The following is a 27,596-nucleotide window of genomic DNA, read 5'->3' as shown; positions in this document are numbered from 1 at the left end:
TTTGATCATTTTTTTCCAACAGTACGAGTATTTCAACGCAGTGCTTATAAATGAGGTGGATGAAGACGGGAACAGTGTGGAGCTGGGAGGAGAGTTTCTCCTGGAACCCAACGATCATTTTAATAACCTATCCGTCAACCTCAGCCTCAGCGTGGTGCAGGTGCCAACCAACATGTACAATAAAGGTAATGCATCCTGTTTTTACCTGGACATACAGGATATGAGGTGTGATTCAACCAACATGACACGTTAATTGGTTGATGGAGGTACAAGAACATGCACAGTCCCAAAACTGGTTACTATCCTTAGTAGCAGGATTAGAAATAAATCAGTCCTTTCATGCTTTTAAGAGCCCCCTGAAAATTGAGAATTGGTAAAACATCTGATACAATGTAATAAAATGTTTTTGATTTATATCAAAAACTGCAAGAAGTGTATTTTGTCATCAGAATGGTTATAAGTGGAGAAAGATGCTTTGTGCAACAAAATGGTGCCGTTCCAAACTGCTTAAAGTTGCGATAAAAGATGTAGCAAATCTTTTCTTCCATATTACAAAATATATCCAAGTGAAATAGATTATCTTAGCAAAAAATTAAATAAATTAAAATAATAAAATAAAATAAAAACATGTGCATAAATGAATTGTTCAAAGAAAAATCAATAACATGCATTTAAAAAACAGGTTTTCATGAAAAGAAAATATGCACTATTAGTCAAAAGATTTTTACTAAAATTAGAAAAAATATTATGAAATATTATTATAATTTAAACTGTGTTTATTGTTATTTTAAATAATATTTTTTATAAAAAATAATTATTACTGGTGCTCAGTTTTTAATAATAGTTCTTATTACTTATGAGTATTGAAAATGATTTTTTTTCTGCTTAATATTTTGTGGAAACTGTGATGCTTTTTTTCAAGATTCTTTGGTGAATTAAAAAAACTAAACTAAAAATGTGTTACATTATAAACATCTTTAGAGTCACTTTTGATCAATTTAATGTCCTTGCTGAATAATTTTTTTTTTACCCCATACTTTTTGGAGGTGTATCAATGTTCCTGTATCATAAAAATATTAATCAGCAAAAAAAAAAAAAAAATCTAAATTGTTTCCAAACCTTTAACTGGTTGTGTAAAAACAAATTTCCAGTCCATGCTGTACATGTAAGGGGACAAAATGTGGCCATTTAAGGGTCCTCTATGCAGATTAACTGAGAAACAGAGAGTAACATGATTAACAGTTCAAAAGCTTTAAACGTGCCATTATATTTCTCAATAAAAAGCTCCTGGGTGTCCTAACAGAAACTGTCCCACGTTGCAGAATGAAAGATAGAGAGAGTTAAGTTAGTATGTCATAGAGCAGTGATAATTGCCAAGCACCTCAGGTCATTCTGAAGTTACTGATCCAAGAACGAACTCCTCAGTGTCATTGCAGCACTGCGGGTCAATAACTACCTGGGGACGACGCAATGAACAAAGCCAAGGGCTTGATGCCCCAGTGAAGAGTGCGGTGAGAACAGAGTAATCACTCTTAAAGTAGCTGTTCGCTTTGTGATCTGTGGATGCCGCAGTGGCCGCTCACGCATGGTGGATGCGCCTCGTCCCTTTGTGTGCGCCCGTAATGGCCTTTCAATGGCTGCGCTTTGTGTGCTGGAGGACAAAGGCAAAGGGTTTTTTATGGAGTCAAGTTGGACTCAGAGCAGAAGGAGGGGTGGGACTGAATGAGGTGATTTAACTGCTCCGTTTTTGCCTTATACGATGAATGAAAATAGGGTTAAAGGTCAAATTAGAACTCTGTTTTTGCTATGATTGCAAATGATGCTTCAATTAAACTTTTCTCACTGTTTCTCTCGCCGTCCTTTTAGACCCTGACATAGTTAATGGAGTCTATTGGTCGGAAGCCTTGAATAAAGTTTTTGTGGATAACTTCAAAAGGGACCCGACTCTTATTTGGCAGTACTTTGGAAGCGCTAAAGGGTTTTTCAGACAATACCCAGGTGCGTAATGTTGCATTATGTCAACGCAAGAATTGATGAAGATCAAACTGGCTGATTTCACTAATGTTTTAATTTTACAGACCATCAGAGAGGACATAAGAGAAAATTCATTCCATTAATCAAAGCCTGTGGCGGGCTAAATCACATCCTACATCTTATAGCATTATGAAAAATTTACATATATTAGTTATTTGTGCTAAACAGATGTGGTTAAAGAGCTGAACCGGCAGAGATGTGCCATCACTTTGATTTTTAACTAAAGAGTCTGCAAACTATAAAACAATGAATAGAATTAACTTATTAAAAACAGTTCTGAGATATGGATTTATGTGTGTGTGTGTGTGTGTGTGTGTGTGTATTTGTTTGTGTGTGTGTGTGTGTGTGTTTGTGTATTTGTGTGTGTGTGTGTGTGTGTGTGCGTGTGTATTTTTTACAATATGTGTGTTCTCAGGTGTGAAATGGCATCCTGATGAACATGGTGTAATTGCTTTTGACTGCAGGAACAGAAAATGGTATGTACAACTTTCCTTCTTTGAATGATTGAAATGTTTTTTTTTTTTTGCTTTTTATTTGTTTTCTGGTAGTGAGTATGAGCAGTAAGTCTTTGTTTTATTTGAAAGAATAGAGTCCATTAAAACCAAACCTTTTAGTTTGTTTGCTAATACTTTATGTGTGAATTCATCTATTAGCAATCCTGTCCCGCTGCTTGATGTCTCAGGTATATCCAGGCGGCCACTTCTCCTAAAGATGTTGTGATTCTGGTGGATGTCAGTGGCAGTATGAAGGGTTTAAGACTGACTATAGCCAGACAGACGGTCGCTTCAATACTGGACACGCTCGGCGATGATGACTTCTTTAACATCATTGCAGTGAGTTCAACAGAGAACGCTCTCTCAAGCTTAGCCTTCTTCTTCTCCATTTGTTTTCATGAATGTAAACATCATTCCCAGTGCAGCAAAACCAACAGCAGCAGTTTCCACAACCTCAATCCAAAGCTGAATTATTAACAATAATGACTCTAGAACAGTGGCTGTGGTAAACTTCATCTAACATGGTTTGCTAAGAGAAATTATTATTATTTTTTTTTTTTTCATTTTATGTATCTTAAAAATGAGTAATAATTTATTATACTGTATTACATTTATTATCATCATTATTATTATAGAAATATGATAAACAAATGTTTGGGGTCAGTAAGATAATAAAATAAATTGTAAAATTATTCCACAGTATTATTGTTTTTATGTGTGGTCAAATAAATTCAGCCTTGGTGAGTATAAGAGACTGCTTTGAAAAACCTGACCAACCCCAATTCTTATTTTAATTTTTTATTATTATTTTTGTTTTTGTTTTGAAAGTTACAATTTGTTCATATACTTAAAAAAATGCGAGGGAATTTGTTTAATATCCATAAGTGAAATACTTAATACCCTTTTAATATTTCAATTAATTTGAAACCCAGTTTTCAAATAACCCTCACTCTGTCTAATATTTCTTGTGTTTCCAGTACAACCAAGAGATCCATTATGTGGAGCCCTGTCTAAATGGCACTCTCGTTCAAGCTGACAGTACTAATAAGGATGTATGCCTTTCTCTCATTAAACAATAGCACACACTTTCTGGCTATAATTACCTAATTTTCAGTGAAATTAGGACTCTTAAGCCATTCCACTTGTTCTTATTCATCAGCATTTTAAAGAGCACCTGGACAAGTTATTCGCCAAAGGAATCGGGCTCCTGGGCAATGCACTGACTGAGGCTTTCACTATCTTAAATGAGGTGGGCGAAGATTACCAAAAGCGTGAGATTTCAGAGGTCCGGTATCATGACAGGTCTCCTTTCTGCTCCCGCAAAAGTGTGTGTGTGTGTTGTCTCACTCTTTCAGCCCCTCCTCGAGACACCTCTATCTTTCCCTGTGATTAATTGTGGTAATTGGCAGCACTGATTAATACGCTGATGAAAGAGAAAGCAATTGCAGACGAGATAGTGCTCAAAGTCGGTCTGGTTACACCCTTTATCTCTCTTTTCTCACACCACTAGTCTCGCAAAAAAAGAGCGAGGAAGGGAGAAGCGCAGAGACAGAAAGGAGGATAGGGTTATATCTGTATTTGTCACATTCATTAGACCCAGTCCATTAATATGGTAATCACCAGAGTCCGGTCCCTTTAAAGGACCGCATACTGTGTTTGTGTCTGATTGGTTGAAAGTATATAAAAAAAGAATGAATTAGACGCAGCGATGTTTGACTTTTCGAATGACATCATGCACTGCACCGCAGTAAAGTTATTTGGTGGACAAGACAATAGTAGAGAACCCAAAGCCTGATTATCATCATGTGACACTAAAGACTGGAGTAATGATGCTGAAAATTCAGCTTTGCCATTAAAGAAATATATTCAAATAGAAAACAGCTAATATATATATAGCAAAGTATTTATGCATTGTTGTCCATAAGAGCTGTCTTTCAAGAACATATTAACAAAACAAAAATATACATGTAAAATATTACCAACTTGCCTTTAAAAATACACTTTTTTAAAATTATTATTACAAATTTATACCAGATGACTTTTGAACCTGACTGCAGTTATAATCTTCTATTATCTTTTTGTACATTATCTTGTCTGTTGTCTTCAAATTACAAAGATTTCATCAAAACAGGTTGTGCTGTTTTGTGTCCAAAGTTAAGCTACTGATACTGAAAAAAAGGACAGTAATAAAATTTAGGGGCATTGCTACAGTATTGTAGCTTGTCACTTTTGATATTGACCAATCAGCATCCAGGATGTATCATACAGCATATACACAGTATCGGATATATCTCTTTTCATATGGTAATGTAGATGCAGAAACCATTTTGAAGACAATTTCCTGTTTGATTGTGTTGTTAAGTTTTAGCTTTATGTGTTAGTGAATCTCTCTAAGGCTGTTCGTTTTAGCTTATTCTGTCGAGCTGAATTCTCATTCTCATAATGAAAAGCCTCTCTCTCTCATGTCTCCTTATCGCTCCCTCTCACTGTGCAGATTAATCAGACCGGCCGTGGAAGTTCATGTAGTCAGGCGATCATGCTGATAACAGATGGAGCCACTGAAATGTATGATGATGTTTTCGCCAAATATAACTGGCCTGAGCGCAAGGTAAGATTAAGAAAATGATCAAAAAGGAGGTTTTCTGCACATAACAACCACATTTTCAGTTTAAAAGCATCAAAATCATAAATGTGACCCTGGACCACAAAACCAGTCTTAAGTCACTGGGGTATATTTTTAGCAATAACCAAAAAAACAATCTATGGGTCAAAATTATTGATTTTCCTTTTATGCCAAAATCATTAGGATAATAAGTAAAGATCATATTCCATGAAGATATCTAGTAAATTTCCTACCGTAAATATATCAAAACATTTTTTTAGTTAGTAATATGCATAGCTAAGAATTCATATGGACAAATTCAAAGGTGATTTTCTCAGTATTTAGGTTTTTTTCTAAATATTGTCCGATCCTAATAAACCATACATCAATGGAAAGCTTATTTATTTAGTTTTCAGATGATGTATACATCTCAATTTCGAGAAATTTACACTTACGAGGGCCACAGATATGTATCATTAAATCTTACTTGAGATACATTATAAACTACAGCATTATTTCTTTCAAGTATATGGGTTCATTTCCTGCCTAAGTGCAGCATGTTTTCTTTTACTTCATGGATTTAGTCATGATTGCTTTTTTAACCCCAGCTCAAGTGTAAAATTCCCTTTTGAGAGCGTTTTGACGTTTTGAAGAATTGTGTTAGGCTCCTGCGGTGGTTGTCTGAAAAACTGTGTTAATGTATATTAAATTGCTTACAGCACCAGCTTAGTTGACACACTCTCCAAACATGAGGGAAAGTGTTGAATAAACTGATTTGGAGGGTTTGCTCATATGTCTGCCCTTGGCGGTGCTGAATCAGTCACCCGGTTGACCCTGTGAACCAGTGTTTGCCGACTATGGCACAGTTTGCGCTACCAGACGTGTTTATAAAGCATTCGGCATTCAGGTGAACAAGCAAACATTTGAGTCTCATGTCCTAATCGGTGGGGTAGAAATGCATTTATACAACCTGCAGAAGGTGTGTTTGTGTGTGTGTGTGTGTGTGTGTGTGTTTGTGTGTGTGTGAATTGTCACTGGCCCACTGCGGTGTAACAGCTCAGTATTGGTATGAATCAAAAACCATTTATACATGGGAGACAGGAGCAATGTACTGAGAAATGGAGGTATGGAGAATGAAAAGAGGAAGGGAAAAAAAATTAAATGATTGCACAGAGAACAAACATCAGGAATGGTTGTGTTTGACAGCCTTATTTTGAGACCACCTTCATGTGCATCAATTAATAAATAAAATGTATAAACATTCAAGGATGTACATTATGGACAAGATCTATTAAACATCTATTAAATAAAAATAGTTTTTGTTTTCTGTACTCAGATCTTTGGTTGTTGAATTTGAATGCAGGGTCTCTAGTAGATATTTAAAACTGAATCTTAAAACATATGGTAAACAATTTTCCTAGGGTTCATTACACCAGTTGTGTAATTAAGAAAATGTGCCAAGGCAGTTGTTTTACAATGAGTAATCAAGTAATCCGGATTTACCCTGATGTTGGGAAATTGCATTGTGGGAAACAAGAAGATTCTTTGGTATAAATTTCCATTTGCATTTCCAACAGCATTTTCTGCTGCTGTTTTCCGCATGGAAAAACAAAGACAAACAGAGGAATGAAAAGTAACAGACCAACATTATTGCATTAATATTTGTGTGTACGAATTCAACATATTTGAAACTGTAGCATGCCAAGATAAAAGCTTCTAATGTGTAAAAGAGTTTACACTGTAAGAGTTAAGATACTCTTTTCTTTTTCCCCATAGGTTCGTATATTCCCCTACTTGATTGGCCGTGAATCTGCATTCGCTGATAACCTAAAATGGATGGCATGTGCCAATAAAGGTTTGTGATTTTTTTTTTTTAGGATGCCAATGATCTTCCATATGACAAGCTGAATTTGATTTACATTCCATTAAAATTTTTTGCTGATTAGTTGATGAATTACCCTGACTGGATTTTGCTGGTCATGGAAGTTAAACCCAGCGCTGTGGGTGTATTGGTGTGAAGGCTGGAGGAAATCACGCAGGTGTTGAGTGCTTGATAAGAGTGTGACGGAAACTGGCTCAACTCGCAGAACTGACATGCAGAGGTCAAGGGTCAACTGAGCCTAAATCACTCTTCCTGTCAGCTTGGCTCCCATGGCTGCACAGCGTTGATCACTCCCATGTGCCCAGGCCACGGATGACTGGCTGCGGGATGAGGAACGCACACACACACACACACACACACACACCATGCTGAGAGTTTCTAGCTCTGCACCTGGAGCCTCTGCAGTAGTACATACACATTTTCAACACTGCCAAATGGATGGAAAATGCATCTGATAATCAGCCAGTATTTTGTCATTACAATTGAAATCATTTAAAGTTGATATATATATAAAATCACCTTCACATAGTTCAAATTTTGTGTCATCAGTCCACAGAATATTTGCCTAAAAGTCTTGGGGATAATTTTTTGGCAACTGTGAGATAGACCTTTGTGTTATTTTTGGTCAGCAATGGCTTTTGCCTTGTAACTCTCCCATGGATGCTGCTTTTGCCCAGTCTCTTTCTTATTTTTGAATCATGATCACTGACCTTAATTGAGGCAAGTGAGGCCTGCAGTTCTTATAATGTTGTTTTGGGCTCTTTTATGACCTCCTGGATGAGTTGTCGCTCTTGGAGTAATTTTGGTAGGCCGGACACTTCTGGGAAGGGACACCAGTGTTTACAAGTTTTCTCCATTTGTGGATAATGGCTCTGACCATGGTTCGCTGGAGTCCCAAAGCCTTAGAAATGGCTTTATAACCCCTTCCAGACTGATAAATGTCAACTATTTTGTTTCTCATCTGTTCTTGAATTTCTTTAGATCGCGGCATGATGTGTTGCTCTTTAAGCTTGCTTCACTTAATCATACAGTTTCTATTTAAGTGATTTCTTGATTCAGCGGGTCTGGCAGTAATCAGGCCTGAGTGTGGCTAGTGAAATTTAAATATGCAAAAAATATATATATATATATTTAAAAAAATGAAAACAGGGCAAAACCCGTTTTAGGGCACTGTATATATATATATATAAGGTCAATCTGCAGTGTTGCTGTGTTGTGTGTTGTGAAGGTTACTTTAGTCAGATCTCCACGCTGGCTGACGTTCAGGAGAACGTGATGCGGTATTTGCATGTGATGAGCAGACCTAAAGTTATCGACCATGAACATGACACAGTGTGGACTGAAGCCTATGTGGACAGCGCAGTAAGTATAAATAATCACATTGTGTTGTGTGTGTACAGCATCCTTATCCTTTACAGAAACGTACAATGTGAACCATAGTTTCTGCAAAAATATGGTTGTTACTTAAATAAGATACCACACTTTTAGTTACAAATCACCACATGGATCAAAAATAAATAAACAAAATAACAGTAAAGAAACTTCTTACACTGTAATATTATTTTATTATTTCTTTACAGTACCAACAACAACTGTAGGAACTATGGTATTTTAGCAGAAATCAATGTCACTATGGTACATTTTTGTAAAGGGTTTGTCTAAAACATCCTAAGTATTTTCTCTAAGTCTATGTGTTTTGTACAATCATTCACCTTCATAAAATGCAACTCAGTCCTCATTAGTAGCTCGGTTAACTCCCTGAAGGTCTCATCAAGACACTCTTCCATTCAGTGAGCACCACGAGAAGCAGATCAGGTCACACACCGTGCAGTGTGTCTCTTGTATGTGTGTAGACATGAGCACATGTCAATGACACGTATTATTTTTCTCCCTGTGTCCCTATAGCTCGCACAGGCACACAAGGTAACAGTCGTAACCGGTGTCTCTGTGGCTCTGTTCCTAAATCTAACAAGCTGCCTATGGAGGCAGCATTTAAAGGCGCACACAACATGAAGGCTGTTCCTCCTAAGATAGCTAATAACAGCCAAATTTCAATGGCAGCAAGTAGTGAACCTGGCAATCCCAGAATGCACTGCAACAAGTTTAAAGGGGGAAAAAAACTGATTATAGATAAACTTTAAGATAAAAAGGTATAAAAGTTGGCACTGGGGCAGTACTCTTTTATAAGGTACAGCTTTTTGCCTTATTTACCCCTAGAAGGTGCATATTAGTAGCCTTAAAGGTGTCAGTATTATTACAATTTATAGCAACTGTTTTAATATAGTTTAAAATGTCATTTATTTGTGTGATGCAAAGCTAAATTTTCATTTTAATATGCTAATTTGCTGCTCAAGAAACTTTTTTTATTATTATTATCAGCGTTTAATATATATATATTTTTCTTGGTTAATATTCATAATCATAATGCACTACCATTCCAAAGATTTCTTTGTACGTAAAAAAAATAAAATAAAAAATGAATTATATATATATATATATATATATATATATATATAATTAAAAATGCTTTTATTCAACAAGTTCACTTTAAGTGAAAACGGACAAAAATGTAATAATACATTTATATTTAATATATATATATATATATATATATATATATATATATATATATATATTTAATATATATTAAAATAGAAAACAGTTACATAAAATTTTTATAATATTTCAAACAATATAACTGTTTTAACCATGCATAAGTCCATAAGAGAGCATAATTTTCCATAATCAATCATAATCAATATTAGTAAAAAGATTTTCAATTAGTTTTGAAAGAGTACCGACTCGGTGACAGCTTTGTACCTTTCTTCTGAGTGTATAAATTGTAGACTGTATGTACGTATATAGTTCATTCACTACTGAAAAATGTAACTAAAATAGTTCGGTGATTAAAATGTGATTATTTTATCCAATAATTGTTGTATATTTATGCTTATCAGAGGTTTGTACTTGCACTTTTTAGCACTACTTGCATGACATATGAAACAGAATGTTCTAAATCATTCAACTAGTTAGAATGCTGCCTATGTAGACTGTAGTCAGCAAGGCATCTGATTAGGTTTTGGAACAGAGCCTGTTTGTGTCCATTCTGTCACTGGTGTCTTGCAGCATTTCCTCATTGTAATTTGCTTTCAGCATTCCGTTTCTGGAATCTGAAACGTTTTATTAGTTCTTGAACGTGGATGTGGTGCAAAGTGCTACAGGGAAGCGCAGAAAGCAGGCAGTGAGAGTGATAGATAAGAGTCAGAGAGGGCGAGATGTGGTCAGAGATAGGGTTTGGCTTCACTCTGCTGGGTATGTCGAGAACTGCAACACTGACCGCTGTGCCATTCCATTCCTGATAAGAGTGACTCATACACACATACACACACAAATGCAAGTGTTTACACCCACCCGATGTCTTTGATGCCCTCCTCTCTCTCTCTCTCTCTCTCTCTCACACACACACACACACACACACACACACAGGCATAGGAGTAGGGTGTTGGGAATTGTTCTCCGGAGTGTGTGTTGCTGTATCTTGGCCACTGAGACACTCCATTCATCATTTTGTGGAACATTGGCTTTTATCTCCCAAAGCCGTAATAAAACTGACATTGGAGCAGAGGGGGTGAAAGAGGCAGAGACTGGGAGAAAGAGAGAAGGGAAGAGGGGGAAGGAGAGGAACGGGGAAGCACAAGGTTAATTCACAAATTTCAAATTGGCTCCTGCAGGATATACCTCTTGTGTTCTGCACGAAGCCAACCAGACTCAACAAATGTTGGACAGAACTCAAACTGAGGTTGGATTATTTTTTTTGGAGCTCTCAAGTATGAGACTGAATAAGAGAGAATTTAAACCCCTCTTCAGTGGGATATTGTTGCTGCCTAACTGATAGTGGAACACAGCCAGTGATACTGAATGTTACACATTGAAAACAAGATTTAAAGGGATAGTTCACCAAAATAATGAAATTGTTAACTCCCAAGAAAAAAAAAAAAAAAAAAAGTCATTTTCTGACTTTGTATATTTCTGAATATACTCTATAAATATGCATGTATAGACAAAGATGTCTAATTCAGTGTTGTATTTTAAACTTTCTATGTATTAAAGCATCCATAAAATAAGCAGTAAAACGTCTAAGGTTACGTATGTAACCCTGGTTCCTCGAAGGAACGAGACGCTGCGTCGAGAACGTTTGGGGAACGCGTCCAGCGTGACGTCTCTGAATAATGTGTATAATCAGTCCAAAGGAAGGGCGAGACGTCATAGGCGGGTGACGTCAGAGACCAGGAAGCATAAAGCATGAGCGGCAAAGCTGGAAATCAGCCTCAAAGGATTAAGCAAGCGCCAGCCAGAGATGCCGGAAGTGTGGCACTGCGACGCAGCATCTCGTTCCTTCGAGGAACCAGGGTTACATACGTAACCTTAGACGTTCCTCTTCAGGAACTCGAGCTGCGTCGAGAACGTTTGGGGAACGAGAATGCCCACGCCGCCAGACTTTCAAATCTCTGCCTAGTGTGGAAGAGCACAGCTAAAGCAAGATAAGGAGCCTGACAGAACTCGGGGACAACCCGTCCAATGGCCAAACTTCAGAAGGAGTGAGTCTTGACCCCCAGGAGAGGGGAGATCAGAGGACTCGAGGCTTAGGATAACATCCTGATCACTGCTTAGCATAAGCTTCTTCTGGCCGGAGGCCTCAGCCTCAGCGCACCATGGAGGAAACATGTAACCAGAGGGTTTCTGCCCACTGACTGGCCACCGAGAGGGGCGCGGTGGGCCACCATGGCCGCCACGTAGACCTTCAGGGTGGAGTGGGTCAACCCTGCGGAGAGCCTGCAGGAACTCCAGCACTGTACCATACGGGCAGTTAACTGGGTCGAGCTGGTGGTCTCCGCACCAAGAAGTGAAAAGCTTCCAATTCAAGGCATACAGTTTCCTCATTGAGGGAGCTCTGGATTGCAGAACGGTCTTACAACCTCGGTTGAGAGACAGGAAGCTAAGAGTTGTGCCTCCTCAGAGACAGCACCTACAGCCTCTAAGCTCCATGCGGGGGCGCACCCTCCGCCTGCGAGAGGAGATCTCTCCTGACGGGAACCTCCCATGGAGTGCCGTCAAAAAGAGAAATCAGGCCCAGGAACCATTCCCGGCCCGGCCAGAATGGGGCTACTAACAGCAGCCGGCTCCGTCCCGGCGCACTCTCTCCAGAACTTCAGAGAGCAGAGCAACCGGGGGGAAAAAATGTACAGATGAAGCCTCGGCCACGTCTGTACCACGGCGTCCAGCCCCAGTGGAGCTGGATGAGTCAGAGGAAGCCAGAGGGGACAGTGCGATGTGTCTCGAGTCGCAAACAGATCCACCCGAGTCTGGCCAAACTCTCCAACTCTGCTTCATCACCTCGGTGTGAAGCTGCCATTCCCCGGGCCTTGGCCCCTGCCTCAACAGGATGTCTGCTCCCATATTAAGATGCCCAGGAATGTGAACTGCTCTGAGTGAGAGGAATTCGTCCTGGGCCCACACAAGGATCTGGTACGCTAGTTGTATAAACGGCGTGAGTGCAGACCTCCTTGGTGGTTGATGTAAGAAACCACTGCTGTGTTGTCGGTGCGCACCAACACATGGCGACCTCTTAGGTCTGGGAGAAAATAACGAAGTGCGCGAAGCACGGCCAGCATCTCCAGGCAGTTGATGTGCCATGTCAGATGGCGACCACTCCACAGACCGCGGGCAGGGTGGCCACTCATGACCGCACCCCAGCCAGTGAGGGACGCGTCTGTCGCTAGCATCCCGCGGCGACAAGGAGCTCCCAGCACCGGGCCCTGAGACAAGAACCAAGGCTTCCTCCACATATCCAAGGCACGTAGGCAGCGCCGCTTGACCTTTAGCATGCGAAGTGGGTTTCCCCTCAGGGAGAACCCCTTGGTCTTGAGCCACCACTGTAGGGGTCTCATGTACAGCAGGCCAATAGTATTCACGTTGGACGCAGCTGCCATCAGACCCAGCAATCTCCGTGACTGCTTGACAGTGAGTGACCGGCCTTCTCTCACTCTCGCGACTGCAGTGAGGATGGACTCGATCCGAGCAGGGGACATACGTGCCTGCATCGTGGTCGAATCCCACACTATGCCCAGATAAGTGGTTCTCTGAACTGGAGAAAGCACACTTTTCTTGCCGTTAAGTCTTAACCCCAGCTCTTTCATGTGAGCGAGAACGACATCTTGGTGCAGAACCGTCATCTGCTCAGATTGAGCTGATATCAACCAATCGTCAATGTGGTTGAGTCGTGAAAGTGTGGGGTGAGAGTGCAAGGCCAGTGGAAGATCTGTATTGGTAGGCTTTTGCCCCCAAAAGCAAACCTCAGGAACTTCCGATGAAGAAGGATGGAGATAAGTGCATCTTTTGATAGATCGTGACACACCAGTCCTCGGACTTGGCCTGTGCAGGCGTGCTAAACTTCAGTCCCGACTGAAAGGTTCAAAAAGCACAGATCTAGAAAAGGACACAACACCTCATGCTTCCTTGGAACAGTGAAGTACCGGCTGTAGGACCCGGACTCTGCAAGCCAAGGAGGGACCACATCGATGGTCTCCGTCCTCAGAGAGAGTCTACTTCTGTTCCATTACCAGAGCCTGCTTGGGGCCCACCAGAACTGGATTCTGTGGCCTCTCACTACAGTGTGCAGGACCCACTGAGACAGCCAAACTAGCTGCTCTGGAAACCTCCCAGGAGGTCGCGAGCCTCTTAGCACCGTTACGTTTCCAGGCGGTAACTGAGAGAAGCGCTCGCTGGAGACCGCTGTGCCCTGGAACACCGGCAGGGTTGGCAGATCGATCTCCTGAGGTCACTGAGGAGAGACGGGCACCGTGTAATGCGGTGTATACCGCTCTTCCCCAGAGGGGCCTGCTCTCCGAGGTCCTGAGCCGCAGCATCAGGACTCTTGTAGCTGAAGTCTCCTAAAAACGACGGTCCTCAGACCCACGTCGTCTGCCAGGAAGACTAGACCAGAGCCTGCTCGGGCAGGACCCCGTGAAGTACACTTGGCAGGGGCTCCCACACCGCCATGTGACCTCCTAAGGGAACCAGTCTTGCGAGACTAGCCTCTGGTGTGCCAGTCACTAGAGTCACTAGCTCGGTGTCCTGAAGCGGCGGACCGGCAGGGAACGACCATACTAGCTGCTCTAGAGACCTCCGTAGAGGTAGCAAGCCTCTCAGCACCGCTACGTTTCCGGGCGGTAACTGAGAAAACCGCTCGCTGGAGACCGCTGCGCCCTGGAACACCGGCAGGGTTGGCAGATCGATCTCCTGAGGGCACTGAGGAGAGACGGGCACCATGTAATGCGGTGTACACCACTCTTCCCCAGAGGGAGCTGGCCCTCAAAATGTCCTAGGCCTTACGCGTCAGGACGTTATGATGAAGGCTATCCAGCGAAAACAACGGTCCGTAGAACTGCTTTCCACTAGAAGCCTTCGGCCTGGGAGCGCCACTCTGACTCTAGCGTCTGCGGAGTACAAAAGTGACACCCCCGGCACGAGGGGCTGGAACATGGTTGGGACTGCTCCGCCCAGCAGCCCCTGACCGCCTCAACCTCCTCTGAGGAAGAGCGGTACACACGTGTTCTCACGTAAGAAATTACATCCCTAGAGCCCATGCACATCTAACTTCACATAGTCAGATAAATATTAATATATAGTAGTCAACAACCAGATGAGTCAACACGGTCTGGTGTAGAAAAAAAACTCACATAAAGATGAAACAATGTAATACACGCGTTGCCTCGGCAGCGTGCATGTCTATTTTATTTATTTTTTTTATATATGCTACTCAGTCACACATACAACATCAATCTCCTCAGAAAAAGATGAATGCTGCAGCGAGCTCTGCCTCCGAGGACAAAGAAACCACAGCACGGGTTTTCAAGTCTTGATACCGAGCTATAGATCTAGTGAACATGGGTGGAGATAGGACGAGCCATCTCCAACCCGTTCGCCAGATCATGTGCGATTCCTGCGAACACGGTCTCCGCCGTGCCCCAGCGCGACCACAACCGCAAGATCGCATGCACGGATACACTCCTCAGAGCGTGCCCGGCGAGAGAGCATGCAGCAGCAGCAGCGAGCTGTCTCAGAGGGCGAAGAAACCGCAGCGCTGGTTTCCAAGCCTCGAGAACGAGCTCTAGATCTAGTAAACACGGGTGGAGATAGGACAAGCCGTCTCCAACCCGTTCACCAGATCATGTGCGATTCCCGCTATCGCGGTCGCCGCCGTGCCTCAGCACCAGCATGATCGCATGCACGGACACACTCCTCGGAGCGTGCCCGGCGAGAGCGGAGCGCTTAACAGCAAGAAAAGCACAATCAGCCCCCCGAGAGCTGACTGCGTGAGCTCCACTCTTCATTAATGCTGCTTATTATAATATTAGGCATAATATGCGTGTGTAACTGGTGCTTGTGTGACTGGTGCTTGAACAACTGGCGAGCTCATCGATGCCTTTCCATATCAATCTCCTTTGAGAAAGACAGGCAGTGCGTCGCGCCCTCTCATCGGCAAACGCTGGCTTCCGAACCCCCGAGAGCGGCGCCGGATCTGGTGGCTAAGAAAGAAGATAGGGACTTGCTGCCCGTTTTACATTCCTTCCAGCAGATCCGAAAGCGAGACCACCGCTCCGTTTTTTCCTCGACAAAAGCGGGGCTGGCACCGCGAGAAATGCCAGTGAAAGCCCTCAAAGAGAGCCTTGAGTGAAGCAAAGGCTCGCATCGCAGCCGTCAACTCCCTCGAGAGCTGACACTGCGCGCTTCACTCTCAAGCAGACAACACATGAGCTGCGTGTGTCCCTACCTTTTTTTTTTTTTTTTGGCAGGGAAAACACACAGCCTGAACGCTGCCTGCTCTCGCCCAAAACTTCTGATTGAAGCTTTGACAATGGAGTTTATCAGTGGACAAATGATACTATATAAGACTCACAAACAGATAGCGACTGACACACACACAGAGCGCTTGCTGAAGACACAAGGCTGATTTCCGGCTTCGCCGCTCATGCTTTATGCTTCCTGGTCTCTGACGTCACCCGCCTATGACGTCTCGTCCTTCCTTTGGATTGATTATACACATTATTCAGAGACGTCACGCTGGACGCGTTCCCCAAACGTTCTCGACGCAGCTCGAGTTCCTGAAGAGGAACTATTTTCAACATTGATAATAATAAGAAAGTTCTTCAGAATCAAATCAGCATATTATAAATATTTCTTAAGGTCAAGTGACACTGAAGACTGGAGTAATGATGCTGAAAATTCAGCTTTGATCATAGGCATACATTTCATTTTAAAAATATATTAAAACAGAAAACAGTTATTATAAACTGTAATAATATTTCAATATATTGCAGTTTGTTCTATATTTTTGGATCAAATATCTGCAGTCTTGGTGAGCAAAAGACACTTCTTTCAATCTTTTTTTTTTGCGTGATGTAGCTCATTTACACATATGACTGTACGTGAACAGAAATGGGATTCGAAAACTACAACAGAGAAGATTTTCAGCAAAAAAATTTATTTAAATGTCAGGCTTTTAAGACTTTTAATAAAGCACACAAGTCATGTGGACTTTAATGCTGTTTTTATTGTATTATATTGTTATAAACAAACAAATAAATAAATAAGTCTCAGAGGTTTGGAATGACATGAGGGTGAGTAAATGATAACAGAATTAGATTTTTTGTTCGAACTATCTCTTTAATATTTTAAGAGAGTTGTTCTGGTTTGGTAATTATTTACTGGAATGGTATTATTACAACATTTCTTTTTGTTTTCTTTCTCTTTTCCTCAAACACAAACAGCTGCATTCACCAATCCTCTCAAGGGCCACTGTAAAACATGCATAATGGACACACACACATAAGGGTGAGGTGAGGGAATAGCAGACCTAGTTTCAGCGAGCTCATGTGTTAAATCATGTCAGCCCTCATCATGCCCACAGCTGAGCTTACAGATCAGCTACAGAGATGAACCATCTTCACCAGATCACCCTTCACTTGTCTACACCTCGACGGCCATTAATCAAAACGTTGGTTTGAATATTTCATGTTGCATACTTCCTTGATCTGAAGGCTGGTAGGACAACACAATGCAAGCGTATGAACCGGCCCTGGCGATTAATGTCCATCAAAAGTCTTTATTGTATGTGTTTTTCAGATGTTCATGGAAATTTAAATCTGAAAGTTTTCTGTTGATCTGTCAGCAGCTTAGAGAGAATAAAGGCCCAAACCCAATGACCACAGTCGCCATGCCTGTGTTTAGCACCAAGAATGAAACGGTGAGGAGTGTGTGTGTGTGTGTGTGTGTGCGTGTGCGTGCGTGTGCATGTGTGCGCGTTCGTGTGTTTGCGCGTGTGTGTGCGTGTGTGTGCGTGCGTGTGTGTGCGTGTGTGTGTCTGTGTGCGTGCGTGTGTGTGTGTGTGTGTGGGTGTGGGTGTGTGGGTGTGTCAGAAATAAGCACATAAATAGAAAGCACATACATACAGTATTAATATTAAACCTGTAAAAAGTATATTTTAAAGCATATATATATATATATATATATATATATATATATATATTTAGGTTTCCTTATAAAACTGTTAATATCAATATTAACACTAGTTTCATTTTTACATTTTAATAATTCATCTTAATTAATAACTATCAATATTAATGTAGATTCTAAAATGCATATTTTACTAAGATTCCATGTTGAACTACTGTAATAGTATATTTGACAAAGTTTTCATATAAAACTATAATAACAGTATTAATGTTATTAATATCAGTATTTATACACATTTTAATTTTGACGTTGATAGCATTAATAATTAAAATAAAATTAAAATAAAAAGTAAATATGACTATCAATATTAATGTATATTCTTAAATGTATATTCTACAAAGATTCTATAAGAAACTATAATAACAATATTAACTGTCAATATAAATGTGTTTGTGTGTGGATGTATATATATATATATATATATATATATATATATATATATATATATAAAATGAATAGTTATATTTTCCATATGGAGTTATAATTAACAACAAATATTAATATTATTAATAACAATATTAATATAATTTTAATGTTACTATTTAAATCAAATCTAATTAAACATAACAGTCAATGTTAATGTATATTCTAAAACATACATTTTAAAAAGTTTCCTTATGGAACTATAATAATTTTAATATTAATAATATTATTATTATAATTACTAATAATGAATTCTGGTAGAATATAACTAGCAATATTAATGTATATTATAATATATATTATAAGAGGGCTTTTGAAGGATGATTGTTTTATAACTGCATTGAAAAAAGTTTTTTTTATCTCTTTTTTTCCATTAATTTCTGTTTAATTTCTTAATCAAACTCATCTGAACACTCTCATTAATAGTACACTATAATATGAACAGTGTTTCACATACTAATTGAGTTTCAATGATAGTTAATATCCACCAAATAAAAACTTCAAATGACTTTTTAATCTCCCCATCTGTTTTAAAATCTGTAAGTCTGTTGTTATTTGTACCAGTGTCGATCCAAAAATGAATGTGCACACTCATGTATGAATACGCATATGTGTGAAAATACTGTAATTTCACCGCAAGTGTCCCTCCACAGAAAAACCAAGGCATCCTGCTAGGCGTTGTAGGCACTGACATCCCCATTCAGGAGTTAATGAAAACCATCCCGAAACACAAGGTAGGCCACCAATAAACATCCAGAATTTCAAAATCCATTTTATTCTGTTCGATTTTACGCTCTCTGTATCTTAAAGCGGGCAGGAGTGTATTGATGCTATCATTTTTTCTTCTTTTCTCCAGTTAGGAATACATGGTTATGCATTTGCCATAACCAATAACGGATATATCCTGACACATCCCGACCTGAGGCCCCTGGTAAGGACTGATGCCATTTGGGCCCGTTTCCAGCCTTGTATTAGGATTATGATTTCAAATAGAAATAGAGCTAAAATATTATACAGTCAGCTACATCCACACCCCGACAAGCTGGCTCAGGTAAAATCTACCCACACATGCAGTGTGTGCTTGTGAAAGCGCTGGTGGGACGCTGAAGTGCATCATGGGAGATGTAGTTTTTGTAATCCCTACCCTTTTCCTCTGATATATTGCATGCAGGAATAAAAGCCCATTCATGTGCCTGCCAGGGCTGATCAGAGCACTGAGGTAACTCACCCTTCACAGGGATACCCCTCACCTCGCTCTCAGTCACCATGCGTGACTGCGTGTGCGTGCGTCTCTGTGTGTTGTGAATGTGTTGGTGTTCTTGTTGTAATGTGGCTCCAGTGCTGCTGTGTTTTAGTTTGTGTTTGCGTAGCGGTGGTGTGCATCAGTCAAGGCTTCTGAGTGTGTGTATTTACAGACCCAACTCACTCTGTGTTGCTCAACGGGCACAGTGTCATTGGATGTGGTATATGCTAAAATGTGTATTATTAGTTTAAGTAGCATTGAACTGGACTGGATTCAAGTGTGACACAAAGTAACATTCTTATTCAACTTTAGAGATATTTTTAGGCTGTGTTCCAAACCTTAGTGAGCTGAACATCTAGATTAATTTTCAAGGCATTATAGGCAAATTCTAAGTAGATATAGATATAAAATAGTTTCAAACAGTAGAGAGCATTATGCTGGATTTTAACAGTATTGGACATCATATGTGGTATGTATCCTGCATTGATATCCTAGAATGCACTGCAACAAGGGAAGTTTTTACAGAAATGTAATTCACTGAAATGTATATAAAATTAGAAAATAGGTCAATCTAATTATTAAATATTAACTAATATTTATGTTCTTTGCAATATTGTTATCGTTTACTATAATATTTGTAAAAAGTTTTGTTAATTGAACTAAACTAAGCTAAAATGAATAAAAAAGTAATTTAAATAAAATAATACAAAATAATAATAAAGTTAAAAAGAAATGAAAAAAATGCAAAATAAATAAACAAACAAATAATAATTACTATAACCTAAAATTAAAATGAAAACTGAAAATGTATATTTATTTATCTATAAGATATAATATTATTATATATATATATATATTATATATAATATTATTATATATATATTATATATATGTATTTTGTCAAAAGCAACTTACAGTTGGGGAATACATCAAGTGAATCATCTTAAAGAGGCAAATAGACACAGGAAGTGCTCATCATACCAAGTTTCAAGCATTGTTCAAATAAAGTGCAAGCTAGACAGAGAAAGATGAAATAATTTTTTTTAGGATGAAATCAGAAAGTGACAAATAATTACATATTAATGTTGAGTTGCTATCTACATAGTATTTGAATTCTGAATTGAAGTGTTTAATTTATGTGAATTTAACGTTTATGAAGTTCCATTTTGTTTAGAATGCTGCTTGTGTAGATAGCAGACGGCAAGACAACTAATTAGGGATTGGAACAGAGCCACTGACTGACTGAATTTCCAAAGCCAATCTGAGCAAAAAAAGATTAGACAGATTATTCTGACACAGATCCCCATAAGCCGAATACTGGCTACGCTGATAGTGTGTAAACAAAACTCATTTACACTGTTTGTGGATCCTGCTCCTGGAGTCCCTTAGCACTGCACACATTAGATGTTTCTCTTATGTAAAAGTGCTGTAAGCAACTTTTTGGAATACAACACATAAAATGTCCCAACAACTGACAGATACCAGAAAAAGATCTGTCCTTAGTGACAGCACTAGATTGTGTATACAGTAAGAGTCAGGCAAGCGGTCCATGCCTTTAACCCAATCAGAAAACCAGTCAATCAGAATTGCTATGTGCCTGTCAATCATACTCTACGTTTGGGATTGCTTTGATCGTTTTGGAGAAAGTTATCAAAAGGGTGAAACTGAGCACATTGTTTACAGCACCTTAAACAGGCCTCATCATCTGATTAGACACCATAAATGCGCAGTGCTAGATGGAAACCCAAGGAGCAGGAGTGAAAAATGCTAGACTAATGGCTTCTATCACCATGTACTGTATGTTTCTGTCTCCATTGTGTTACCCGTATGATCCCAGTTCCTGATTGTAACTGCACTGCCATCCTCTAAAGCACTTCTTGTCCTCTTTGTGTCTCTTCCTGCAGTACCAGGAGGGCCAGAAGAGGAAGAAACCCAGTTACAGCAGCGTGGACCTGTCCGAGGTGGAATGGGAGGACACAGAGGATGTTGTATGGACATTTTTAATGAGTGCACTCACTGCTATACATTTAGACCAGAAACATACTTTATGCAACTATGCAGATGCTTTACAGGTTCCCAGTACTGATATGCATTAGGCTCACATACTTGAATAAAGTATTTTAGAAGTGTTATATAGTAGTGGGATATAGTATTAAAGTGAATAAGTGCTGCTTTATAAATGTGTTTATTTGTAGTTACGCACAGCAATGGTGAAGAGACGAACTGGCACTTTCTCCATGGAAGTAAAAAGAACAGTGGACAAAGGGGTAATGATTTTATCTTTGCATGCAAGAACCAGAATAATATAAGATATTAGCATCATAAAGCTATTAGAATAATAGCAAAGTATCAAAAATACACCTCACTGGACAGCTTAACTTCATAATCTTTTATTTGTAAATTTGTTCCCCATCAGAAACGTGTCTTGACGATGCACAATGATTATTACTTTACTGATATTAAAGGAACTCCATTTAGGTAGGTGATGTCTTGTATGTGTAAATATTATTCATTTGAACAAACATTGATTGAAAGTATGTGGCTGACTTTTGAAATTATATTTTTTGTGTGATTTTTAGTGTAGGTGTGGCACTCTCTCGAGGACATGGGAAATACTTCTTCAAGGGAAATGTTTCACTAGAAGCTGGTGAGGATTTACTTTATTAGCAAGAAATGAAAAAGTTCATAAACATTTCAAATATTTCAGATTTTATTGGGCTGTTTATATTGCTGCATCATGAGTTTCTAATGATTTTTTTTTTTATTGATCTCCAAGACCAAACACAAAATGGGCGAAGGCAAGCAGCATTTCAGACTGTGTGTTCCTCCCTGTCCTCACTACATCTCAGGTGGGGATACACACAGTTTGTGCGTAGTTTGCCTGGGAGCGGAGCATGCAGAGTCGGCTCTCGAAGGGGCCGACTGCCAGCATTGCGAGCGGTTTGTCCTGCATGTTCTCCGTTCCCGGAGGGCTCTCTTCACCGAGGGAGCCTTCGCTAGCGTTCCCCGCGGCGCTGGTCCCGATTCCACCGAGGCGGAGTGCCGATCTCACTCGTTGGGTCCGCAGTTGGATTTGGTAGAGGGAATGTAGATGGGTGAGTCCCTATATTCTTCCTCACCTGCCAGATCCAGCGCCTGCTCTCAGGGATCGGAAGCGTGCTCCGGCGCTACTTCTCCCCGGGGAGCGGGCTCTGCGTTTCATCTATCTTCCTCCGAAGAGGTTGATGTGGTGAACGTCGCTGAGGATTCGCCCCCTTAATCGCCCCAGTATGAGGAGCTTTTGGAGGTGGTTACTCGTGTTGTGGCCAAGTTAAACATCGAATGGCCCGCCGAGAAAAAGGCTGAACCACAGAAAAGCAAACTTGATGAGCGTTTTCTGTGAATTAAGCCGCCACCTCCATGCCGAAACCTGCCTTTTTTCCCGATTTTCCATAATTAAGGCTAGGAGGTCCTCGGCCAATAAGCCCTGACGCCACTGGCCTGGGGCTTATGAGGGCAGTCCCCTCTGTGGTGCAGCGGGTTACACCACATTACACGGTGTACGTCTCGCCTCAGTGCCCTCAGGAGATCGTTCTGCCAACCTGCCGGAGTTACAGGGCGCAGCTGTCTCCCGTGAGCACAACGCCCAGTTACTGCCCGTAAACGTAGTAGTGCTGAGTGGCTCGCCGCCTCCGCGGAGGTCTCTAGAACGGTTAGTTCGGTTGTCTCCTGCCGGTCCGCCGTTACAGGGCACCGAGCTAGCTGTTCTGATTACACCAGAGGTCAGTCTCGAGAGACTGACTCCCTTAGTAGATCATTTAGCAGGCTGAAAACTACTGCCAATGTGTCTCAATGAGTCCTGCACACTGTAGAAAGAGGCTACACAATTCAGTTTGGTTCTCCTCCGCCTCGTTTCAACGGGGTTTCACCCACGCTGGTGGGTCCCGAGCAGGCTCTGGTTATGGAACAGGAAGTGCACGCTCTCCTGAGGAAGGAGGCCATCGATGTGGTCCCTCCTCACGACAGAGAGTCCGGGTTCTACAGTCGGTACTTCATTGTTCCAAAGAAGGATGGGGGGTTGCGTCCCATTTTAGATCTGCGTCTAGTAAACCGCTCAGTCAAGCGACTGAAGTTCAGGATGCTCACACTCAAACAGGTCGTGTCTCAGAGCAGGTCCAAGGACTGGTTTGTCACGATAGATCTAAAAGATGCATATTTCCATATCTCCATCCTTCCCCTACACAGGAAGTTTCTGAGGTTTGCTTTCGGGGGCGAAGCTTACCAATATCGAGTACTTCCCTTTGGCCTTGCACTCTCACCCCGCACTTTCACGAAGTGTGTGGATGCAGCCCTGGCTCCGTTACGACTCCAGGGCATCCGCATACTGAACTATATCGACGATTGGTTGATTTTAGCTCAATCAGAGCAGATGGCGGTTCGGCATTGATATGTCGTTCTCGCCCACATGAGAGAGCTGGGGTTAAGACTGAACGCCAAGAAAAGTGTGATTTCTCCAGTACAGAGAACCACTTATCTGGGCATGGTGTGGGATTCGACCACGATGCAGGCACACATGTCACCTGCTCAGATCGAGTCGATCCTCGCCGCAGTCACGAAAGTGAGAGAAGGCCAGTCACTCAATGTCAAGCAGTTTCAAAAACTGCTGGGTCTGATGGCAGCTGCATCCAACGTGATACCTATTGGCCTGCTGTACATGAGACCCCTACAGTGGTGGCTCAAGACCAAGGGGTTCTCCCCGAGGGGAAACCCATTTCACATGATCAAGGTCACGCGGCGCTGCCTACGTGCATTGGATATGTGGAGGAAGCCTTGGTTCTTGTCTCAGGGCCCGGTGCTGGGAACTCCTTGTGGCCGTGTGATGCTAGCGACGGACGCGTCCCTCACCGGCTGGGGTGCAGTCATGAGTGGCCACCCTGCCCACGGTCTGTGGAGTGGTCGTCATCTGACATGGCACATCAACTGCCTGGAGATGCTGGCCGTGCTTCGTGCACTTCGTTATTTTCTCCCAGAACTAAGAGGTCACCATGTGTTGGTGCGCACCGACAACACGGCGGTGGTCTCTTACATCAACCACCAAGGAGGTCTGCACTCACGCCGTTTAAGCAAACTAGTGTACCAGCTTTTTTAGCGTTTTTCCACAAGGTTGACCCCCTCCACCCTGAAGGTCTACGTGGCGGCCATTGCGGCCTACCATGCCCCTCTCGGTGGCCAGTCAGTAGGCAGACACCCCCTGGTTACATGTTTCCAAAGCCCGAACACATTTACAGCCCGACATTATTCAAATTTGCGCACACACACAGCTCTTTTGCCTTTTGTCAAGAATGAGTCATTTATACATGTTTTAACATAATTTATTCATATCTAACATATACTAGGCCACTTGGAAGTTGGAATAAAGAAATAAAATGAGTCCTCTGTAACATCTCAGCACTCTAAATAGTCATAGGCTCATATAGCCAATAAATAGACCAACGCACCAATAAAAACAAGTCTTTTTTTACAAATTATATTAAGATAAATTTTAAATTAAGATGGGTATTTGGCAATAACGAAGTTGAGATAAAGGCTCTGCCGGATCTCCCTCACCACTAGCAGCTGACATTTAATAAAAGAATAATGCCAACATTAGCGTATGTACTCTGTCTACATTATGCATTTAAGAATCAATTAATATTTAGTTATTATTTGAAAAACCTTTACTCACAGCGATTAGGCTAAGCCTACATGTTTTTGTGGAGGAAAATGATTGAATCCACTGTAGATGTCTTCAGTGCATTCCTGCACTCACTGATGGTGCGTCATTATTCACTTATTATTCTCATTTTAAACATGGGCAAAACTTTTCCACAACTCAGACTTTGCTTTAGTTGCTGGTGCAACCAAAACGTAATCGCCAGAGGCAAGCCTCCGTTACACCTACTTAGCATCCATTTTCACATCTTTCTCCATTTTCGTATCTTTCTCTCGCTAACCGAAACACATCACATGACCGTAGTGCAAGCCCGAGCCCGACCTGAGCCCGCATAAGATGATATAAATAAAGCCCGAACCCGACCGAACCCATCGGGTCCCATAGGGTACTGTCAGGTTCGGGCAAAGATCTTCAGCTCTACTCTACACCACGGCCTGTCGTACTCCAGGCCTTCTGTCCTCCTCCCTTCAGGGAACCAGACCAGAAGAAGCTTAATTGTATGTGTCCAGTGCGAGCATTGGACACTTACGTCCACAGAGCTGCCCTGTGGAGAAGGGCGGACCAGTTGTTTGTCTGTTATGGTCCCCCTAAGAGAGGTCATCCTGCTACTAAACAGACCCTCAGCCGGTGGATAGTAGATGCTATTTCTCTTGCATATGAGTCCTCTGACCTCCCCTCTCCCCTGGGGGTCAAGGCTCACTCCACTAGAAGTGCGGTGGCCTCCAAGGCCTTCCTAGCAGGTGTCTCTATGCATGACATCTGCGAGGCTGCGGGGTGGTCCACGCCTTTGTAAGATTTTATGGTCTAGATTTACGAGCCGCTCCAGGCCCCTCTGTTCTCTCGTCCTAGCTGTGCAGTTTCCCACACTGGCAGAGATTTTTAAGTCTGGCATTCTCGTTCCCCAATCGTCCTCGACGCAGCTCGAGTTCCTGAAGAGGAACGTCTAAGGTTACGTATGTAACCCTGGTTCCGGTACAACACTTCCGGCATCTCTGGCCGGCGCTTGCTTCATCCTTTGAGGCTGATGCCGGCTGTGCCTCTCGTGCTTTTATGCTTCCTGGTCTCTGACGTCACCCGCCTATGACGTCTCACCCATCCATTGGACTGATTACACACATGATTCAGAGACGTCACGCTGGGGGCGTTCCCCAATCGTCCTCAACGCAGCGTCTCGTTCCTTCGAGGAATCAGGGTTACATATGTAACCCTAGACGTTTTTAGGGTTAAAACTAAATAATAATAATAATAATGTTTAAGATCTGTCCTTTGTTAGTCAACAAATCAGGTTTTTTTGTAAAAAAAAAATTACATTCTGACAGATGAATGCCAGTGCTCTTTTTAACAGCGCTGATATTTCATATATCAGTGCTCTTTATTCACTTTGTCCCTTCCTATTTCTCTGATTTATCCATAAATGTCTAGAAATATTCCCAGTGCCCCCATTTCATCTGTAATTCTCTCTAAACTATTATCTAAACTTGTTTTTTAGGTCTACATGATCTGGAGCAACCGGATGTTGCTCTTGCTGATGAATGGTAAAGACCTTTATTTAGACTCCACATAGGCTACAGTATAACATGTTCTGTTAGTGTTGTTCAAGTAATATATTGTGCCATTTTCTGTTGTTGTTTCAGGACATACTGTAACACAGATGAACACCACGAGCATCGTCACCTGACTCAAGTTCAGGCCATCAAACTCTTCATGACCAGCCGTAAACCACATCTCAAATGTGAGCTGCATTTCAAATAACTTCAACCATGTTTGCTTTTTATTACAGGTTTCTGGTCTTATTATAATCAGTTCATCAGTGCACATTATTCTAAGGAGAAATTTTTGTCTTTCATCAAATAATAAGCTGTTCCACTTCTCATATTTTCATTTCAATCATTTTTTTTAGTTGAATGAGCTCAATTTCATACTGCAGAATACAACACAGTAGCAGTTGCTCCTGCAAAGTTTTGCCACATTGTCCTTCATCTATCTTAAATCTTTCTTACAAAATTACCTCAGTTGTTTAAAAACTGTCCCCATGAAAGCTTGTGTCGGATGAGTATTATGGAGTGTGTAAATGTCGTCTCGTGTGTGTGTTGTAGGTGACAGAGAGCTGATTCAGCAGGTTTTGTTTGACGCTGTAGTAACGGCTCCCTTAGAAGCGTACTGGACTGGACTGGCCCTTAATAAGTCTGAGTGAGTTTGGGCATTTACTTGGTCGTATTTACTAAATTAGCTTTAAAAATCATCTTAGTTTAATAAATTTAGTCTTAGATAACTATTTTCCACCTTCTGTCTGTCTCTTAAAGGGATAGTTCACCCAAAAATGAAAATTCTGTCATTAATTACACACCCTCATGTTGTTCCAAACCCGTAAGACCTTCGTTCATCTTCAGAACACAAATTAAGATATTTATTTTTGATGAAATCCTAGAGCTTTCTGATCCACCATAAACAGCAATTCAACTACCATTTAATTATGTCCTTATTACCTTTCTGGACCTTGAACATGGTAGTTGCATTGCTATCTATGCAGGGTCAGAAAACTCTCAGATTTTGTCAAAAATATCTACATTTGTGTTGTGAAGATGAACGAAGGTCTAACGGGTTTGGAACGACATGAAGGTGAGTAATTAATGACATTGTTTGGTGAACTA

General features: G+C 41.1%; 1 protein-coding gene across 6 annotated transcripts in view; it reads left to right on the top strand.

Moving 5' to 3' along the window:
• Positions 1-27,596, top strand: part of LOC132126617 (voltage-dependent calcium channel subunit alpha-2/delta-3-like) — a 58,779-nt gene that overhangs the window by 17,055 nt on the left and 14,128 nt on the right. For 3 of the 6 annotated variants that reach the window (XR_009427419.1, XM_059537990.1, XM_059537986.1), the window contains 20 exons: positions 23-185; positions 1,867-1,998; positions 2,450-2,510; positions 2,717-2,867; positions 3,506-3,580; positions 3,688-3,777; positions 5,023-5,136; positions 6,907-6,985; positions 8,241-8,374; positions 8,918-8,935; positions 17,244-17,318; positions 18,664-18,744; positions 18,867-18,941; positions 21,158-21,241; positions 21,449-21,520; positions 21,670-21,731; positions 21,833-21,900; positions 26,435-26,480; positions 26,580-26,677; positions 27,042-27,135. Coding sequence is in view for 5 of the 6 variants with exons in the window: in XM_059537990.1 (XP_059393973.1) it covers positions 23-185; positions 1,867-1,998; positions 2,450-2,510; positions 2,717-2,867; positions 3,506-3,580; positions 3,688-3,777; positions 5,023-5,136; positions 6,907-6,985; positions 8,241-8,374; positions 8,918-8,935; positions 17,244-17,318; positions 18,664-18,744; positions 18,867-18,941; positions 21,158-21,241; positions 21,449-21,520; positions 21,670-21,731; positions 21,833-21,900; positions 26,435-26,480; positions 26,580-26,677; positions 27,042-27,135 (1,772 nt within the window). In the remaining variant the exon portion in view is untranslated. The remainder of the gene's footprint in view (positions 1-22; positions 186-1,866; positions 1,999-2,449; positions 2,511-2,716; positions 2,868-3,505; positions 3,581-3,687; positions 3,778-5,022; positions 5,137-6,906; positions 6,986-8,240; positions 8,375-8,917; positions 8,936-17,243; positions 17,319-18,663; positions 18,745-18,866; positions 18,942-21,157; positions 21,242-21,448; positions 21,521-21,669; positions 21,732-21,832; positions 21,901-26,434; positions 26,481-26,579; positions 26,678-27,041; positions 27,136-27,596) is intronic. The other 3 variants (XM_059537987.1, XM_059537989.1, XM_059537988.1) reach the window with 3 other exon arrangements.

This window comes from Carassius carassius, chromosome 44 (genome assembly GCF_963082965.1).
Source record: "Carassius carassius chromosome 44, fCarCar2.1, whole genome shotgun sequence".
Taxonomy (NCBI): domain Eukaryota; kingdom Metazoa; phylum Chordata; class Actinopteri; order Cypriniformes; family Cyprinidae; genus Carassius; species Carassius carassius.
This window is presented reverse-complemented; position numbering and strand designations above follow the sequence as displayed.